We start from the raw sequence: 22,751 nt of genomic DNA, 5'->3' as shown, positions 1-22,751 counted from the left end.
AAATCTCATTTTGTGAAAATAAGGCGCTTTCATAGTTCATAGTATAAATTTCAAATCTCATTTTGTGAAAATACGGCTTTCATAGTTCTATATATAACTGCATATTGTTCTATAGGTTACTCATAATATAAGTATAAAAATTATAATTTATAATTTTATTTGATTCGTTTTTTGAAACCGTGTTTTCGTATTTATTTACTATTGAACACAAGACTGTGTTATTATTAAAACACTTGATAATATGCTAAGTGAAGTTTATCTGATTCTGTTATGTGCAAATGAAATGTTGTGAGAAACCAACAAATATATTCAGTAATCATTAGAAAGGATTCTGCATATATATTTATCAACTTTGGTTTATGTTATCAATGTTATCAACTTATCCTAACAGCAGTGAATAATAACTTGTGCTGTACGAGTGTCATTGCATTTTTAATGTTGACTGATGAGGGGCTATATGCCCGAAACGTGTAAAAGTGCCCGTATCAACTGAATAAAGTGGATAAACGCCAAGCGTTTTAATAATAACACAGTCTTGTGTTCAATAGTAAAAAAATTATAATTTTATATGTAATATGTATAAATTTTAAATAATTATGTATATTAAGACACAGTATTAAATTATTAACTTTAACAAGAATTTATTATTTACAGCTGTATAGACAGCAACATGGGTGGTGCAGTTAGTGCTGGTGAGGATAATGATGAATTGGTTGATAATTTGATGGAAGCAGAATACATTAAGTCAGAACTTGTAGAAAGTGTTTTCCGAGCTGTTGATCGAGCAAACTATTATGCTGATGGCTGTAAGGAGAATGCATACAAGGACTTAGCGTGGAAGCATGGAAATTTACATCTATCAGCACCATGTATTTATGCTGAAGTGATGGAACGCTTAAAGCTAGAACCAGGCTTATCATTTCTTAACTTAGGTAGTGGAACTGGATATTTGAACACTATGGCTGGCCTTATATTAGGTAAAATGAAAATATTAAAATTTATTAATTAAAATAAACTTCATTTGTATATAATTTATATTTATAAATTTATAATACTTTATATTTGCAATTTTAAAAATAAATGTCCTTTTTTCTCTTTGTTTGAAAATCAAAATTAAAGAATCTGAAACTCTGATTTATAAATTATGACAATTGAATTTTAATTTATAGTTCCTTTAAAAACAGATTCTTCAATGAATTCTTTGTTTTTTATATACCGTATTTAATATGATGTGTTAATAAAATGTGTTAATAAACTTTATCCCTAATTTATTGCATTCTTTTTCATTTCATTTCTAATTTTTTACATTTAAATTATCATCATCAAAATCAGATATTGTTTGTTATAATTTTAAAAATATTTTAAATCTGTTTATTAAAGATTTTTTTTTTCTCAGATTAATTAAATATCATCAGTGCTTCTAGTTTATATTTTATATTTATTTTAATTTAATCTATATAAAGAGGAATACAATAACTTACAAACTAAATTTTAAGAAAGTTAAGATCAGGAATAAATTGTCATGAATGAGTATTATTGTAGGATCAACACGCTATTTTTAGATCACATTTGAATTTCTCATAACACAGTATACACAGTGGCACATTATCCAATGGGCAAATAAAGCAATTTCCTGGGGCTCCAAACCAATCTTTTATAAACTCATTACTTAGAATGATATGGCAAGGATTCAATTATTGTATGGTCATCTGCTAAGTCACATACAGTTCCTACATTGAATCTTTGTGATGTGAAACAAACTTTCAGAATTTCTATTCAAAATAATATACATATGAAAGTGATATCACCTATAGTCTTTGTGCAATATATTATTAGGGAAAGTGTTACCAGACTTTATGTACAGTACATCTTGTTTTGCTTTGAAGGCTGTTAGAATTATTTTTCAATCATTGAAAAAACATTTAATCAAGTATGTTCTTTTTCTCTCTTTTTCTCTTTCTTAGTTGATTATTATTATTTTTTATATATATTTTTTAATCAACTAAGTTAAATAATCTAACTTTTAATCAAATCCATGTAAACTTCTAATCAAATCCTTTCCTCCTTATTAATCATCTGATAGATTTATTGTATGCATAAATTATTGAATTAAGCTTTCTTCAAAAAAAGAAATAACTTTTGCTGTTTTATATAATGATTTTGAAAGAATGCCTTTCCTGATATTTTAAGAGTATAATTTTGTATTTATCAGAAGTTCCTTTAAAAACAGTTAAAAATCTGAAGTAGGCCTTAGATAAAACAAAAAACGTTTGAAATTTTCATTAAATTTATGTTGCTGGTGTTTAAAGATTATTGATTTGTTTGATTAGCTCCAGTAATTCAAGAAGATAGTTTTAATTAAAGTTTTAAGTTAAATACCTGTTCTTTCTTACCTAAGATACTTGGATAAAATATTAGGTTGTTCGGAAAGTAATTTCATTTTTTTTACCACTAGATGAATTAGTCATATTTTTCCCGCCATTTTCATTCTAAACCGTATTATCATTACGTATTTTGACAGCTAGCATTTTAAGGCTTATTTGTAAAAAATTTTGTTAGATTTTGTGCAATTGTTTATTTTTTGTATCCCATCAAATATGGAAGATCGAAAGCAGCATTTTCGGCATATTTTGCTCTTTTATTACCGAAAAGGTAAGAATGCTGTTCAAGCGAGAAAAAAATTGTGTGACGTGTATGGGGAAGATGTATTGACAGGACGACAGTGCCAAAACTGGTTTGCAAAATTTTGTTCTGGCAATTTCAATATTGAAGATGCACCATGTTCTGGATGGCTAGTTGAAGCCAATAAAAACAAAATAAAGGTAGTGATTGAAGCAAACTGCTGAATAACAACACGTGAAATCACTAAGAGATTAAATTTGTCAAATTGAACTATTTATGATTACTTGAAACAAATTGGTTTCATTTCAAAGCTTTATATATGGGTTCCACATGTTCTCAAAGAGAAAGATGCTCTCTTTAGTGGGTTTTTAAGAAAATTGTTTTTTGGAGCTTTTACCAGACAATTTAACAATTGATTCGAAAGTGTCCTGCCATCGAGTAAACAAATTGAGTAATATCATCCAACAGAAAAGGTGGCCAGAATTGATCAACAAAACAGGCATAGTGTTTTACCATAATAATGTCAAATTTCACACAAGTTTGGTAACGCGTCAGAAACTGTTATAACTTAGATGGGATGTGCTATCACACAAACCATGCTCGCCAGATCGAGCACACTCAGATTATTACTTGTTCCGGTCTATACAATTTTTTTAACTGTAAGACATTTACTTGAAATGACAATGTCAAAAATCACTTGGATCAGTTTTTTGTAAGCAACGATCAAAACTTTCATGAATGTGAAATCATGCTACTACCAGAAACGATGACAACAAATATTTGACCAAAATGGTCAATAAATAATTCAACAAAATATTTATTTATTATAAAAATATTGTGTTTTTTTTCCACGGAAAAAAAACGAAATTACTTTCCGAACAACCCAATATAAGTTTTGCTATTTATTCATATACAAGATTTAAATTTCCAAAATTCCAAAATGATTTTTTTTTACAATAATTAACCATATTTATATATGTATATCTTATAAATAAAAGGGAAATTTTTCTAAGTGTGTTTGTTTGTGGCAGTGTTCTATCTATGTGAGACCTTGTAGACATGTTTTTGTTTAGATTTGCAATGTCATTAAATTTTATCTTGTTTTCTCATGACTTTTCAGAAAATTTATCCTTTTATTTATATACTTTCTTAAAACCCAGAACCTTAACCACATACTAATATTTTAGGCTTTGTTTGCATTCATCTTCAGTATCACAAGAAATGAAATTAAGTTATGGCAATGCAGCACTTGGGTGATCTGCCTAGAGGATGCCTTCTGGGAGGTCTTTTTAAGGGTAGCTGGCCCTTATTCAGGCGTTACAGACTTGGAAAAAACCCAGAAAACTCCATGTGGCCAGCCTGTCCAGATGAGGCACAAACCCACAACCAAACTCCCAGGGAACGAAACTGCTTTGCCACTTATGGGCCTAATGAAATATTGGAAATTGAACACATGGGTTTGAATACATATTCAAACTCATAAATTGGAACATACAGCAAATATACATTATATTTTAAATATAAATATATAAATTTCAAAAATAAATAAACTGATTATATAAAATACATATGTTACAGGCCTAACCCAATTTCAGGCCAAACTAGTTTGTCCTAGGCCAAACGGGTTTATCCTATGCATGTCAGGATATGCTAGTTTAGCCCAGGACAATCTAGTTTGGCCTAAATACTTTAGGCTTAACTAGTTTGACTTAGGCCGAACTGATTTAGAATTATTATTCAAGTATATAAATGGTTAAAATAAAATTAAAAGGCAATCAATTAGATGAACAATATCTATTCAAACATAGTCTACTTAATTATAAAAAACAGTATTGATTAGAAGTGGCACAACACTTGTACAAAACTATAAAATAAAAATAAGCTAATCAGTACTTATCAGTTTGTATTTTTTTTATTAAGCCATGCACTTTTAAAGGTAATTAACTTTCAAAAATATTTTCAAAAATTCAAACAAAATAATAAAAACAAGTTTTAAAATTAAACTAAAATTAAAAATGAACTTGTTTGTGTTTCTTAGTGTAACATATAAAATATTTAATCTTTTATTAATTTTACAGAGTAAGTTAAAGTGTACCTAGTAACCGCAATGGCGGCACTTCGGACTGTTCGTGCTCCTGGCAGACTCCTCCCGGAGGGGAGCCGCCAGCAGGCCGCCCATTGTTTAACGTCACTAATTATTGATTCACGGTAGTTCTTGAACAAAAGAAAAAAAAAGGAAACGTGTACTAAAAATGTAGTTAACCTAACCAAACCAACCTAATTGAAGCACCGCCACTGGGGTTACCTAGATACACTTTAACCACCGGGTGTACTGTGGTGGCATTTCGAATTACACAAATTTCTTTTTTACACTGGCACCTATTTGTAGTACATAAATCAGTTCGGTCTAGGTCAAACTAGTTAAGCCTAAAGTACTTAGGCCAAACTAGATTGTCCTGGGCTAAACTAGTATATCCTGATATGCATAGGATAAACTAGTTTGGCCTGAAATCGGGTTTGGCCAGTAACATATACGTCTCACGCACCGGTTACAGGTTCCGGATAGTGTAGTGTAGATTTCACCTCGGTGCTGAGATTAGAATAGTTTCTCTATTTAAAAATTTAACAAGTGTATAGATTTAAAAACAGTACCTGAATTTATTAAAAAATCTCTCTCAAATGATTAAAAAATTAATTTTTAGTAGTGCAACCTGTAACAATCTAAAGTGATATATTTTAAAGAAATATTGAATGTAGATGAGAAATAAGATTTTTAAAATTCTTTCAAAATATTCAAAATATTAGGTTTTATGTTGGAAGTGATAAAATTAATTACTTACTTACTTAATTAATTAATTCCTTTCACTCAATTTAATTCACTTAATTTAAAGTTAACACACCACTTAGCCAGTTTTAGTTAGTTTAATGTTATTTTAATCATGTGCTCTTAAATTTATACAAATTAATAATTAAATTGTTTTACTATTTTCAAAATGGAAATAACTGAATGTGAAGTTAAATATCATTGGTGCACAAGAATAATGACACAACTCAAAAAAATAGTTCTTCCAGAACAGCCACTTAAAAGTTTCTTGTTTCCTGCAAGGCTTTGTCATGATCTTGGATTTTTAAAATTTTCAAATCTATTTTGGAAATAAATATTAGTGTTCGTCCTTCCACATAAAAATATGGAGAGTTTGCTATACATTTCTACAATAAACTCTAAATTGGAAATTTTTGAGTTGTGTCACTATTCTTGTGCACCAACAATATGTTGTTTTCATTGGTGAAATGGTCATTAGACAGTGATGTCATTTTGTTAATAAAATGAACTTTCATAGTCATTCAAAATAAATTTATGGACTTTTGCAAAGTTTTCTATACACATGATAGAATGGGTTTGTAGGAAAGTATAAAATAAAAATAAACATATTTTTCTTGAAGAAAAGAAGAAAAAATTTATGACACCACAAATCCAAACATAAACATTTTTATAAATATTTTATGCAGATACAACAGTATGAAAATGCTACAAACAACATTTCACTTTTTTTTATTTATGAAATTATTAAATGCAAATACTTATTGTTAGTCCACTACTTGTATATACAAGGAAATATTGCCAGGAAAAACACAGTAATAATTGAAACTGCAATAAGTGAGAATAACCTATACACCTTTTTTTAGATTATCAATATTTCAAAGATCTTATTTCTATCACTTTTCACAAAATATTGATGATTTTGAATATTCACTCCATGTTGATTTTTATTGTTTTAAAAATGCTAGTAAAAGGTTATTATCTAATTCTTTAGTCTTGTCTTTCATTTAATGTTTAACTTATTGTACTTTTTAGCTTTTATGTAAATTTTACATTACATTATTTTTCTTTTGTAGTTTAATATTTGTTCAAGGTTTTCATTGTTATATTTTTAATGTGAGGGAGGAAATCCATTGTCATAAACATTTCTTACTTTAAATAAGATTAATAAGTAGATAAACATATGGGAGATAGGAGATTGTTGCAAAGAATTTTCCGTAATTATGATTAAAATTTTAAATATTAAAAATTAAGCTAGATATTATTTATATATTTACTTTTAAAGAAGGAGGTAATAAATTAAAAGCAGCTTTATGTTTTAAAACATTGCTAAGTAAAAAACATGAGAGTTATTTTACAGATAAATAATGTAGGAGACTTTTTGCTTTAAAAACTGATTTGTCAAAATATTTTGAAAACAAATTTTATTGACATTAAATCATTAGGAGTTCTCTCAAATTCATAATTTTGCCTAACATAATGTATTTAAAGTCGCAACATGTTTTAAAATTTAAATATGCCAATTGGTACTAAACTAACTCCTCAGTTTAATCTATTTTATTGCATTTTGTGAGTACTCATTGTTACAATAACCTGCTGTTATAATAACATTGACATTAAGTAAAATTAATACCAAATAATAAGTGAGTGGAGAAAGTTTTTCTTGTGTTGAAACATACTAGACTAATTTAGACTATAGTTTGGCTAATTATTAATAATTAATATTAAATAATTTTTTCTAAAGGTTAGACTGCTATATTATAACAACATTAACTAACAATTACAATAATTCTTGAATTAAATTTAATAATTTCATTTAATAATTATTAAATTTAATTCAAAACAATAAAGAAATCAAAACTAAAGAACACATGACATCTGTTTGTTTTTTTTTTTTAAATACTGTAACATATAAATCTTTTACATTAATTAAACTAACTGTATAAAATTTTGTATAAAATTTAAAATATTAAATAACTTTCAGTCTGAGCACATGTTAGCAAAGACAATAGCTTAGTACAGTGGTATGCACACATAAGCATACACTTGTATATTGTCTTCACTAATGTGCATTTGAAGACCCCTTGTGTATATGATATTTAGTCTTATCAGAGAAAGCTAGTGAGAAATTCACCACCTACAGAATTCAATTGTAGGTGTTTGATCTGTCCCAAATATATAAATTGTAAAAATAGTGTAAAAATAATAAATAGAATTTATTTTTTTATTTTTAGTTCAGTCATAATAATAAAATAAACTAAGAAAAAGTTAAATAGAAAATAATTATAATGTGAATCAACTTCAATTCACAATTGGAATTTAAAATTAGCATATAACTTGCCCCATCACATACGTAACTTGCACCTTCTTTCAAAGTATCTTTCAAAAATTGATAATTTGTGGGTTATCTACACAAAATTATGGTGATATAGATTTTGAATATATATGTGTATTTTCATATAAAATGTCTGTTATGAATATTTTGTTAACTTTGATAGGTCCTTATGGCATTAACCATGGTATTGAAATTCACCATGATGTTGTACTCTATGCTCAAGAAAAGTTGCATGAATTCAATACTGAATCATTAGCAATTGATGGTTATGAATTCTGTGAACCAAAATTTGTTGTTGGCAACTGTCTGCTGTTGGACAGTACTAACCGACAATATGATCGTGTCTACTGTGGTGCCTCTTGTCCAGCTGAACATGAAAATTACATGAAAAATCTCATTAAAGTTGGTGGAATTTTAGTGATGCCATTAAATGATCAGGTAAACATTTTGAAAATTACTTTATTAAAACAGTATAGAAAATTTATGAATTGTTTTCAAAATGAAATCATGATTTATGAAGTGTTTTAAACAATAGACGTTTCTGTACAATTTTAATTAATTAATTATAAAATGATATTCATTCTTTCCATATTTATGGATCATCCATCATCCATTAATTACATGTACACTTTAAGGGATTGAGGGGGTTGTGAGAAGTATATTGTTTAAACAGTTGAGGTATTGTTTGTATTGAAATGAGAAATATACGAGGTATAATTTTCAAAAAGCAAAAAAACAACTTTATTTTATATCTTGAACAAAAATTTAGCAGGTTCCAACTCCAAGACAAGTCCTTTGTAATTCCCGTTACTTGCAATACAACTATATACAGAACCTCATGGTATAAAACTGGCTCTGTCACAAACCATATGTCCTGGAAATAACAAATGTAACAGTTTCGGTACTTTACAAGCACGGGTCACGTCCTTATGCTAATCTCAACCTACTTATGACTAAAATAATATGATATATGTACAGATAGAGGAAGGAAGAAGAGATCTAGGACAGGGGTACCCAATTGTCTTGAATGTTCCCTTTGCACATTGATCAGATCCAACTTTCTTTGTTTCAGTTAATGTTCTCTCTCTCTCTCTCTCTGAACTTCTCTGTGATTTTGGGCAGTGGTGATATTCGAAATACAGTAGAGCATCGATTATCCGACTCAATTGGGGACTCAGGTTGGTCGGATAACTGAAAAATCGGATAACCGAAAAGAAGGAAAATAATACATTATTAGTATAGTATATTAGGATATTAGTACAGTATATTATTTGTAATTAGGATATTATTTGTAATTAGTTTATTAGTATATCGCTATTAACCAACTTTGTGTTGAATTTTCATCGATGTTTAGCCTAACAAATTTTTTTTTAAAAATAATAATCGTCGCTATTGTATCGTTAAAAATTATTTTTAAATTATTTTATTGCTCACAAAACAAACAACCACTCATAATTAGAAAATTAAGTCTCGTGTAATTAAATATTGGCCTCCCTTCAATGGTCGAGCCGTTGATGCCAGCTAAAACATGCAAATATTTAACAAAAATAATATTAAAGTAGCTAAGATATAGACAAATATTTTAATGCCACATCACTAGTGGACATTTGAAATTTGCCAACTAGAACAGTCGGTTAACCAATGTGACGGTTAATTGGGGGTCGGATAATTAATGCTCTACTGTATTTAACAAAGGGTTCGCTAACAGAAAATTTTTCCTTAACAATTTTTTTTTTGCTCAAATGGTACATTAGCAACATTAGTGCAAAAACTGACCTTAAGATATCCATATAAGTAAAAAAGATGCGTTCGCAAAATTAAGTCAGTTAAAATTTAACATTGTTTATGCCAGAACTATATTTTTTTTGATAAATAATAAAAAAGTGTTCAAAATGGTTTATTTTGTACATATTTGAATATTTTTCATTCAAAATATTTTATAAACATAAAAATTGGCTTTTTTTTAATCAGAAAAAGTCATAGGGAAAGCAGTTAAACAAGAAAAACTTTTCTAAATCATTTATTTTATCGTTAGATATTATTATAATAATAGACAGATTTCATCATCTCTCGAAATACAATATCTTTCTTATTTCGCTGTTGATAGCCCGACACGTGCTCCGCAGCCATCTTGTATTTTCTTGCGTGCATGGGATTGTGGGATCTCTCTTATGACTGGATCTAGTTTCAAGAACTCTCAAGTCAATTGCAATTGAACCTCGTTTTAGTCTAGATTGAAACTGTCGATGGAGGTTGCACTAGGTGAACAGGGTATAAGGCTCTAGTTTAGTAGTGTTACAGAGTATAATATGTATATTTTAATATATTTTTTAAAAGAAACAAAATCACTGAGAAATGTTGTGTGTGTTTAACAACGGGTTCGGAAAACTTTGAAAATGTTAACAATGGGTTCGGCCGAACCTGTGCGAACCCACTGAATATCACCACTGATTTTGGGATGTTCTCTCTGAAAACGCCTCAAAGACACTTCGAAAATTGTATCTGTATGTATTCCTAACTTGAACACCACTTCCTCACGCTTTTGTCATCTGCTGAAAACGACCAAGAGTTTCTTCTCAACACATCTAGTCCCCTCAGTATCTATCTTAAAAGTGCTTAACTCGCTCCCGCTTTTCCTTCAGGGCTTTTTCTCCTTCTATTGTTCTTACTGAATTTCTTGGAAAATGAAACAAAAAAAAGCAAGAATAAAGGAAAGTGAAAGAATGAAAAGAAAATATGATATGAAAATATGAATAAGAAGACATATGCCAATTTATTAGAGATATAAACAGCAATACTTATGGCCTGGAATTAGAACTAGAGCAGCAAAATCATAAAAGGATACATTTCTTAGATATAGAAGTCGAAATAGAAGAAGAAGGGCAAATCGCTACAAAAGTATATAGAAAGATGTACATTCTGGATTTGATACCACGGTCCTCTCATGACCCAACAAGCTACAAACTAGCAGCATTTAGAGCACTGATTAAAAGAGCATACACTCATTGTAGCAAGGTTCATGACACACGTAAAGAGCTGGAATACATCGCAAAGCTAGCAAGAGATATAAGACTTAAACAAAATAAAGTAAAAGCCTTAATACAAGCAGAAAAAGGAGGCAATAAGAATAAAGATAAGAGAGAGAAAAAGGAGTTCACTGTAATGGAATACAGAGCACCGTTAAGTAACATATACAGAAAAATAGGAATAGAAAGCAACAAGAAAATATCGTATAAGAGAAACGTGACAATATTCCAAATGCTAAGAAATGACAAAACACCAGTACAGGAGGCTGGTTCCAGGTGTGTACAGAATACCGTTGCATGATAAGAGGCTGAAAAAGGAGATATATTATATAAGAGCCACAAAGAGATCGTTAAATGAAAGATTGAAAGAGCACGAAAGGAATATAAGTTTTAAACAACCAATCACAGCTTTGGCTAATTATGCAATTGCAGATCCGACAGAGATTGAAATCAAATGGAGCAAGGCAGATGTCATAAAAAAAGTTGAAAATAGAAGACATCTAAAATATGCAGAAGCCTGGCACATTTACAAATACAAAGAAAAAGGGCAAAATATAAATTTTCGAGAATCAAACAAAATAGCATCAGCATGGAAAGCGGCGGCGTTACAATTATAAAAATGGACATGTGCAATTGAATATGAGAAGATTATAGAAGTTTATAGAACGTTTTGGAATTTCCATTTGGCAAATTTAAATTCTATTAGTTCGATCCTGAAGAAGGTCTGTTAATCTGACCGAAAACGTTCGAGAAGTTTTTAAAATAGACTGCATTTTAAAGGTATTTGGAGTATATTAATTCACTGTCATAACATTCTTAATTAGAAATATGTTACATTTTTAGAATAGCAATGACATACCTGAATAGAATAAAACAAAATAATGACTGCATTATAATATTGTAATAAGTAATTTTTTTTTACATTTTTTAAATTCATTCTGCCAAACAGGCATGAAGAAGCTTTTAACAAGCTCATCATGCCTTTAATCAGGTACATAATGAGGCTGCTGGATAGCAAGAAACCTAAACATCCAATATAGTCCATCCATAAATTTTCCAAGGATCTGATCTGTAATTGATTCACTGATATTTTTGGTGCTTTGATGTAGTTGTACAGTTATATGGTACATAGTGTAAGCTATTTTTAATTAAAATTGTTTATGTAAAAAAAAAAAATGCATAACCAGTGAATTTTAATAATTTTTACAATTCAAAGAAGATTCTATTATACAAATATATAATTTAATTTTAAGGTTTATTTTAAGTTGGTAAAAAATATATACTTATTAGGGTTTTAATTTATTAAAGTTATGTTTTAAAATATAATTCACTTTTCATAGCTTCTTCAAATAACAAGAACAGGTGAAACAACATGGGATATAAAAAATCTTCTTCCTGTTTCATTTGCATCGCTTGTAAAACCAGTTCCACAAGAAGCACTATCAAATAGTGTTAGATTACGTAAGTAAAAAGTTATTATTTATTTCATATACTCTATCCAAAATCCTCTGAGATTAGAATTCCTATTATCATCAATATAACAGAAATGTTAAAGAATTGAAATTCTAATAAAATAAATTATTTATTTTGATAAAATAAATTTTACTAACAGTATTATAGTACACAAGTATGTCGAAATAGCTTCAATTAAGTGTAATTTTTCTCAATGTTTTATGAGTTATGATCTCAATTATTATTATTATTATTATTATTAGAAATTCAGATTTTTATTCTATTGTAATTATATAAAGGTAATTAATATAATAATAATTACTGGAAAGAGACTTCTATGTTAATATTTAATAGATACAGTATGACTCTTAACTTCAAACCCTTCAGAGTTCAAATGCTAAATTTGACTAAAGTTTCCTTCAGATTTCAAACATTGCTTCAGAATTCAAACTGTACATGCACTGAAAAAATATGCACTTGAACTGTAAATGCAAGTCATCTCTTTTTTGCATTATGCTCATATGTTTTCAGTAATTTCTTTTGCTTTATTTTTGGTACATTTGGTTATATATACAGGTAACCCCCATATAACATGGGAGTTACGTTCCAAAAAATTGCCGTGTTATACGAAACAAAGAACTAGTGCGAAAAGGGGGGTTAGGTTCCAAAAATTAAAAAACATGTTGTTAAATCCTTATTTAAATCAGATTTATTATTCATTTTTTTCATAGGTAAAGTACTTATTTATTATTTAAGTAAATATTTTACCAGAGGATTATTCATTTTATATGATGATCTCAGCATGAGCATCATCAACTGGTAACAGTTTGTGGGTGCATTCGTTAATAGCGGTCGCTCTGCAATGGGAGTGTGCTGCTATTTGTAGGCATTTAGGAACGACAGTGAAAGAAAAATGGCGGTGCCCGCACTATTGATAGTATCGCATGGAGGAATCTATAATTCTTAAACGAACTTTTAGTGGCAAAAGAAGGGTCCCAATTGTAAAATTTAGCCATTAAATTGATTATTTGTTGAAATAGCATACAAAGTAGCCATGAAAACAATTATAATGCTCGCATGGAGTTACGCGGAAGTATAAAAGAATGCACCCTTTATTACATTTCATGTTATACAAGGGTTTTACCCAATTTCCGAACTGTGTTAGAGTGAACCCGTGCTATAAAACCACCGTGTTATATGGGGGATGTTCCCAAATCTCGAACCATGTTAGAGTGAATCCGTGCTACAGAAGTACTGTGTTATATGGGGGTTACCTGTATTGTGTTTTTCGTCAATTTTTAACAATTTCTTCCTGCAATTTTTCTTTGTTGACATTATTGAATTCCCCATACACTGTTTATCCATTAGTTGAAAATTTCCCAAATGTAACTTTTTAAACCACATTTTTATATTTGAACCTTAGGAGCATCTTCCCCATACACTTTACAAACCTTTTTTATTGTTTGTATGGTGTTATATCCTTTCTGAAATTCATAGAGAATAGCATGCTGGATATGCTTTTTATCTGAAGGCATTTCGATTTGATTTTATTCAAACAAAATATGAAGTCAAAATTTTAAAATAAGCTTCTAAACAAAGAATACAATCTCTTGTTAACAATAATGTGTTAAATTTCATGACTATTACAATTAAATCACACAACTATATTAAATAATAACAGCTTATAAAAATAGGCAAAAAATTTCTGTTCAACTCAATATAACCTTTACTAATTAACTATGAAATCCAAGAGTGTGGAAGTAACAAAATCTAAAAGGAAGGTAGTAGTATTGATAATTGAAATTAGAAAGGAACTTATTGTAAAATGTGAAAGTGATACAAGTGGTAATCTGGAAACTATGTTTAAGATGACAAGTCAATGGTGTGCAACCTGTAAAGACAATTTTCATATTATTTTTATGATTTTTTATGTAATTTATTTATTGTTTTCAAGTTTTAATTTATTATTAGAATGTAATTGTCACACATTATAAGTTTATCAAGATCGAAGGAATGAATTAATTCACTTTCCTGACTTTGAACAATTCAAAGTTTGAATGACCTCCTGGAATAAATTAAGTTCAAAGTACAAGGCACCGCTGTACATAGATCAGCCATTTCAGCATTTGTGAGCCCAAGGGTTTCAGGGTGTAAATTTTTGAGTTTAACATATTTTTACATTAGAGGATGAAAAAATAATTTATCGCAAGTTATAACGGAAATAGAGAGGATGTCAAATTTTACACATCCACAAGGTAGGAAGGAAGAAAGACAAGTCATCGTCCATTTGTTAATTAGTCAATGTGCACATGCTAATTAGTCGTCATAACGAGTGAATGACCTGTTGGCTCAGTGCCAACGGCGATCATGTAAAAACGATCATCATGGGAAGTTCAGGGCGATCGTCCCTCCGCGTGATCATCTGGAAGGTCTGAGTACGGTGTCTCCTGTCCGAGGAGAAGCCGGTAGAAGACATAAGCCTGTGACAGCCAGCCAGCCAGCTACCATAGTCCAGAATGATCGTCGCATACCGTCATCCAACATAAGGTATACCTGACCGCCAATATAACTCTCTCACTCTAGAGCCTTTGTAAACTCTCTGCCGCGGCATAGTGACTAGTTAGATCGCCATTATAGATAATTTGTGTTATCCAAATTTAAGCATTAAGTCTGTAACTTCCTTATGTATACTCCTGTAAATTAACTTTAGTTATAGAATAAACCTTTATTTTGTTATTTGTTAAACCTATCTCCTGTCCATCCGAGGAAACCTGTTGACTTACCGACGCATTCCCCACTCGTTTTGCCCTCCTAGCCATCCAAACGACTCTGAGATCGGGCTTTATCAGCCTGTGCAGATTAAGTGGTCAGTACCAGATTAACCTGCTTATCTCACACATTTAATGGTAAATGGCAATTTGTTGACAATATATAATTTTCAAATTAAGTGATGACAAACAAAATTAGCTGCAAATTTCCAGCTTTCTAATTCAATTCTGAAATGAATGTGTGGCTTAAATGCTAAAATTTTAGTTTTCAGCTATTCATATTTTAGACATTTTTGAATCTTTTTGCTTATGGACATTTCAAGTTCTATAAATAAGAATATGATATTACAAGACCAAGTATTATAAATCTTTTGTAAAGTTAACAATCAAATGAGAAAATAAGAAGTGAATTAAAAGTAATGCATATAATTGTTTTATTAAAATAAAAGAAAATAAACTGATTATGCTTAAACTATTGATATGTTTAGAAAAGCATCTGAAAAGAAAGAGATTTTCTCTCAGAAGAACAGAGATTTTTCTACTTCATTGTCAATCTATCCATTGCTTTGGAAAATTAGCAATTGGTTCATAATTTTTTATTACAATTATCAAATATTTAAACTGAGTTTATCTGAGATAATGTGATATTAATTGATAAATTATAGAAATGTTGATAGCCTATTATAATTCCACAAGCAGTCAAAATCAAACTATAATTAATTTGATTACACTGGTTTGGTTATAGTCATGCAAATGGAAAAATCTTACATTGCCTCATCAATGAAAATATTATCACCTATTTTGCAATGACTTTAAAGGAAAAAGTTTAATGAAAAGCTTTTATTTTTATTCTCTAATGACTGTGTTTTATGCTTGATTCCATTTTCTTGGTAAGTATCAACTATTTCAAAATTAAAGTTTATACTTTAATTTTGAAATAGTTGAATAGTCTAATTTTGAAATAACTAGCATCTCTGAGAAATTTTAGAACATGTTAATATTTTATATACATATATCTTTAAAATTGTTCATGTTTGTACTGCTATGAATTTCTTACAGATTTTGCTGTTTGTTGTTATTTTGACTACACATGAAGTACTGTACACTTGGTATACACTTAACATCAAGAATTCTGACAATCTAAATGGCTATAATTTCAGATGTAGTTTTGAAACTGCATTCATAGCTTCAGGAATAATTTGACCATTTTCTTAAGACATTTTACTGTTATTACTTCTTAATGTGTTTTGCAATTTATCTTATGTTTTTTTTGTTTGTGATGCATATATCCAATAACATAGGAAAAGGTTTATTATATAAATTAGATAGTAAAATTTCAAAGTATTAACCCAAAATGGATCTAATTAGAAACTCAAAAGTTCTATCTGCACTTTGAATAAGAAACTATAAAATTATTAAGATTTTTAAACAGAAAATTAAATTTCAAAAATTATTAAAGTACAAAACAAAATCTGAAATATCAAATGCTAAAGTTGCTAGCTCAAAGCTAAGATAAAAGTTTGGTAAGTAAGCAAGCAATATAGTTGCATATAATATTTAAAAGAAAAATATTCATTAATACTGACAATTTAAAAAATTTTTTAATAGTAATAATTTGATAATAGGTGGTGATGTGAAAATTAACAACAAAAATTTTTCTATATTATCATAAATAAGTTTTAAAAGTAGGCTACTTAAAATATCTACTATATTTTTTAAAACTGCATTTAAATTTTTGCATGTATGTAAATATAAAATATTGATTTTATATTGTTAAATCTTCTCATCCTTTATAATTATGTTTTTTAAGTATATAATGTGATTAAATTTATTATAAATATCTTTACAGCCGATTCTCAACCTTTGTCTCTACAAGAAATTTGTCGTTCTTGCATTAGAGTACTGTTAAGATGTATTGTGGATACAGAACATCCATTAGTAAAAGAAAGAAAAAGAAGACATCCAAAGAAAAAGAAATCTAGACATCGTATCCGTCGCATAGTCATTCCTATTTTCGACGAAAGTGATAATGAAAGCACTAATGGAGGTGCTCAGGGTGATGCAGTAGACGACAGTCCCCCTGATGTCAGTTCTGACAGTCATCCATCTTACACATCAGCAGTAGTTGAACATGTAATGAGTCAAGATCCCGAATTAAGAGAAGTAATGGGAACCTCTCCTGCTTCCAGTTTTGATGCTCTGGCTGCTGCCATGGAAAATGATACACCATCAACTATCAATGATTCAAGTACTGGTAATTCCTCCCAATTAAAAGAAGGCAACGGTCTAAGAAATAATCATCTCACTGGTGGAAACAATGGAAAAAAGCATGCTGTTGATTCAGAAAAATGTAGTTCCTCACAAAAAGAAAAAGATTTACAAGAAATGGAAGTGGATGATGACCTTGAACCCAGTGATGACCAAAGTGATCATAAATCTAAATGCAGAGAACCACAGGATAGAAAACGCTGCATGGAAGATGAAGACACACCTTCAGAAGCTGCACATTCTAGTGATGGAAGGAGAAATACACGGAGTTTAAAAAAACGAAATACATCAGTCATCTGGAAGCGAGTGGCCTTTGATGATCTAGAAAGTGATTCTGACAACGAAGAAAACAAAACAGAGGAAGAAGAGCATCAGGAAGAAGAAAAAGAACAAGGAAATTACACCATGTTCATGAGAGAGAAAATAAATGCCCTTCCACTTCCATTAACTTTGAAATTTTATCTTAACTATCATAGAGCTCTACAATAAAACTTTGAGAAAAATTTACATCCATCCCCCTTGTACAAATATTTCTTCCGATGGATCCACATTAACAAAAAGCAGAACCAAAAGTTATATTTTCTATGTTGAGAAACTCAAACCAACAATTGAATGTTGTCTAAACAAGAGGTTTTTTCTTTTTTGTTTTGTTGCTTCTTTGTTTTTATATAAATTTCATTTGATTTAGTTTCTTCAAATTCTTAAACTAAAAAGAAAAATGTAATTTTGTTAAAATACACATTGGAATTTATAGTTTTGAAAAGGCTTTTTTTTAATTTAATTTTATTTTTTGGTAGCCTGCATTCATTTAACTGTTTAGTTTCTTTACTTTGTACAAAAGATAAACACAAAAATATATAAATGTCAAATGTAATTTACATCTCATAAAATAATTTCAAAAGATATATTTTACTGACTCATAACTATGTAAACACCATAAAGAATTTATTTGTATCTTTTTATTTTATCAATAAGAATCTAGAATAGAGTGAAACTTATCTTTTAAATAAAGTTGATACATTCAATTGCTCTAAAAAGTCAAAACTGTATATTTATTGTCTTTGTTTCTATAAATCCATTATAGTAAGTGATGTAAGTTCATTGTTTTAAAAAAAATTTATTATGTCTCAAGGATGGACATTCATGGAAAATTGTATTTCAAATATCAAATACCATGTTTTGTTATAATATATGTTTATGAAAACGACAAAAATTAATAATGAGAGAAAGGTGGAATGTTGATATGCTTGATGCTAACCAGACACTACTCAATAGATATAGAAAAATGCTTTTATTTTAATTTTCACATGGAAAGTTTGAGACTGTCAATGACATGTCTGTTAAATATGTATCTTTATAGACCTGGTAAATGGAATAAAATTTATTAAATAGTATTTTACTTCCATCTTAATTTATTTTGTTTATTAAAGCATGAGAAAATCACAATATTTATAATAGATTATATTTCTAAAAAAATTATTGTAGCAATTTTGGACAAAATACTTTTTGGTTGGAAATGAACAATGCTGTAAAGCAATGTATGCCAAATATGCAATGTTAGCAATTCCATTTATCTTTTTACTTGAAGGAATACCAAAAATATATCTACACATTTTGTGTTGCTTATAAAAATGACTAGATCACCATGCCATCATCATATCTGTTAAAACAAGAAATAACTACTGTCTATTGGCATTAAACAATAGATACATTACATAATGTACATATACATATATTCACGCCCTTGCCCTTTCGGGTTGGCAGTGAATGAGCTGCCTCCACACTGCTCAATCCAAACATACTTCTCTTGCTTCTTCCACACTCATTGGGGCCTTTTGAACACATTTATGCTGACTTTGTCCATGCATACTCATAATATTCTTTGCAATCAAAGCATCTGGCACACCATCAATCCATGTCTCCACAAGGGGGCCTAGTGTGCGGGTCAACATTTACCTGACTCTTGTTTTATATGTTTTTCTAGTGTTTTTAGCCACCCAGGCTGTTATTTGGTACATACTGCTCTTTTGACTCCTTGGTGCATATTGTGGCTGTTTCCTTGTTGTCATTTGTTTCTTAGTTCATAGTTAGAGTCCCTTCCTCCCTCGGTCTAAGCCTAACCATGTGGTCCATTTTATCATTATTGTCTCCATAAGGAAGACTAGCATGCGGGTTTATTAACACCTAGGCTCTCATTCTAAGTTTTTTCTGGTGATTAAAGCCTTCAAGTCTCTGTTGTTTCATTTGTACTGTTCTAATATCCTTTGTGCATTGCTTGGCTGTTCCCTTGTCACCAATTGGCTCTTAGTTTGCTAGTGCCCTTCCATCCTCGGCATAAGCCTAACAGCATGGTCTGTTTTACTGTTGTTACATACTTGATGGTGCTGTTGTTGGCCATGCCGCACATTACTGCTATTTTGACTGGCCTTGCCGCACCTTCTGTGCTGCTTTTCTGCAGCACAGAAAATAGTTCTATTGAATTAATTTTCCTGCACCCCTTGGAGACTCCACTGGCAGTGGGCTGGTAACCTGCTCTAGTTTCTGCTGTTCAGTTAAACAGTAGAGTATTCAACTTAAAACTTTAATAACATATGTATTTTCTTAGCATAAGGTTGCTGTTGAGAACAAATCACACAGGAACACACGTATCCTAAATATTTCAATACAGTCAGTAAATCTGTAACTCTGTAACTCTGTAATAATTTTGCCGATAAATCTGTTATAATAGGACTGAAGAGGGGCATTAAGCCTGAAATGCATATCCTTTCCTAGCAATAAGCCAACCTTTTTCCACTAAAAGTGTTCCTGTATGATTTGTTCTCAATGACAATTTTATGCTAAGAAAATACATATAGTAAAGAGAACAGCAAGCAACCAAGATCTTTTAATAACATACTTTAACTTTATAGGCCATTTTTACTTTTGAAAAAGTAATCATGTTTATATTAACAAGCAATTTAATGATCTATTTAAATCATAGCAAATATAAACAATCATCTTCTGTTAATACATTTGAATCTCAAATTATAAAACTTTATTTTATATCATTGTTTCTAATGAAAGGTAAAAAGTATTAATGTAATACTAAACCTATAGAATGATATATAGGCCTATAAATGAATTAGTTGATAATACAAAAGATATTTAAAAATTCTTATAGTGTAATATATATTTTAAAGACTTACATATGTTTTCCAATTTCTCCAATAGCTAGAACAGCAAATAACTGAATTGAATCCATATTCTGATGTATCTAAAATATAATGAAACAAAACTAAGAAAAGATAATTACAATATATTCTTGAAAGAAATCATTTTCAGCTTTGGTTAGAGCCACTCATTCAAGAAATTTTATAATGTAACAAATATTTTCAATTTGTTACATCATAACTTTGAAACATTAAAATTTTTTATGTTCCAAAGTTATGTTCTTTGCCTGAATGTTGAATGTGCTTGTGTTGATGATGATAACTGTTTAACGCTGATAGACAGTAGTTATTCCTTGTTTTAATGGATAATGTGTTGGCATGGCAGTCTAATCATTTTTATACTTCATGGAAACTGCACGAAAGTGTTTTTTTCAATCTCTTAAAACAGTGGTTCCCAACCTTTTTTCATTAGCGTACCCCGTGACATATCATATCTCTAGATTGTACCCCGTGACAAGTCATATCTCTAGATTGTACCCCTCATTTAAGAAATTTAGTGAGTAACCGTATTGTTAATTTTACATATTGTAACTTTAAATTAAAGGAAAAAAAACCTAAAAGAAAAAATGTATAAAAAGTTGTGATTGTAGCAAAGAACATTTTTTATCTAATAATTTTTAATACGTTTGTGATACATAATATATTATTTTTTTCTGCCATAATAACTAACTTTTTTCTGTACCCCTAAACAACCTATCGCGTACCCCTAGGGGTACGCGTACCACAGGTTGGGAATCGCTGTCTTAAAAGATAAGGAATGTATTCAATTAGAATTCCTCTTACAATGTCACAGGAATGGTATAACATCAAAATATATTTTGTTGAATTGCAGCTCTTATCCAAGATGTATTCAATCTTTAATATCAAAGTTGAAGAAGTTCTTAAATAGATCCATTCATGAAAAAAAAAAAAAAGAAATGGCATCAATGGAGATATTACTTTTATCATGCACATATTAATTTTACTAAAGAATGAAATCCATTAATGCTATATGAACAACTTGCTAAAATCAACATCATCACCTCTAATAGTGTTAAGTTTATGAAGGATAAAATAAACAGAAAACTCCAGTGCTTTCTCATTCCATCAAATGCTTTACAAGATTAAAACCTGAGAAGATCCATTACTACAACTATTCCAATATTGTATTCCGGAGCTGATACATCAAGTACTCAAATGTGGTCCCAAGTATATTCCACCACTAAAAACTGGATTAAGCCATTTAATACCACCAGTTATGGCTATGGTAAGCATTTGTTCACAAGAAAATCGGAGGTCGAACATGGAACTATGAAACTAGCTTATATATAACCAATATACATTTGGCATGCTTTCATATGAGACATAAAACTGTCAACAATGACTTTGGGTTAATGAAGCAGTTTTTTAGGAGAGATGATTTAAAGTTACTGATTATGGATAAGAAAAAAGGTTTGCATTATGGAAAAATGATTTTCTAGCCTGAGCAAATCAATTTCTGTTGCAATCTGGGTTGACTTTATTTACCTCAGATCCAATGCCTTCTGTATTAAGAAAAACAAGAAAAATCATTTCACAACCCTGTTCATCATCAATGCTTACTGGTCCCCTTGACTCACCCTCCAACATCACATGCCTAAGGCTTTTCTTCAAAACAAAAGCCAGTTGGAGCGTAACCAGGATTGGCCATTATGCCCTTTGGTAAACAAACATACCAACCCCATGTATTTTTTAGAAAGAGCATTAACAGAGTTCTTTAAACCCCTAATTCCACCATCAGAGCTGGTAGTTTCTTCAGCTGTGGAAGCAAAAGCAGCAATCAGCAAAATATTATGCATGTTGCCATCCAATATGTTTCTACAAAATTGATGTTGTATCTATCCATCAGTACCCTACTTTGAAGCAGTATTAGCAGCTTTGCTAGCTAATACCATGTTGCTGAAAAAACAGTCTGTGCAATAAGTATTAGAAATATATGATGCACTATTATGAATAACAGAAGATAATTACTTTTACTTTAATAGCCAAATTTAGAAACAAGGTGTACCCATGAGTTCTCCACTATCAGTGATTTTAGCAGAACTAATTATGAGAAACTAATTACTATAATTTAATTTTACTATAGAAAATGAAAAAGACAACAAGATTAGTTTTCTGGATTTACTAATTTATAGAACTCTCACAGGCATTAGCTATGGTATGCATCATAAATTTAGTTTATATTCTTACACAATACCCAACACATCCTTTCAGCCACTAGTATATATTAAC

At 29.8% G+C, this 22,751-nt stretch overlaps 1 protein-coding gene across 1 annotated transcript; it reads left to right on the top strand.

Moving 5' to 3' along the window:
- Positions 1-632: 632 nt before the first annotated feature.
- On the top strand, positions 633-18,691 carry LOC111620497 (protein-L-isoaspartate O-methyltransferase domain-containing protein 1-like). Its single transcript, XM_023362418.1, has 4 exons — positions 633-977; positions 7,942-8,216; positions 12,145-12,265; positions 16,874-18,691. The coding sequence occupies exons 1-4, from the start codon at positions 671-673 to the stop codon at positions 17,779-17,781; spliced, it is 1,611 nt and encodes a 536-aa protein (XP_023218186.1). The 5' UTR covers positions 633-670; the 3' UTR covers positions 17,782-18,691.
- Positions 18,692-22,751: the final 4,060 nt, after the last annotated feature.

This window comes from Centruroides sculpturatus, unplaced genomic scaffold, assembly GCF_000671375.1.
Source record: "Centruroides sculpturatus isolate CEXI.00-Female unplaced genomic scaffold, Cexi_2.0 scaffold28, whole genome shotgun sequence".
In the NCBI taxonomy this organism is placed as follows: Eukaryota; Metazoa; Arthropoda; class Arachnida; order Scorpiones; family Buthidae; genus Centruroides; species Centruroides sculpturatus.
The sequence above is the reverse complement of the archived record's forward strand: the minus strand, read 5'-3'. Positions and strand labels throughout refer to the sequence as shown.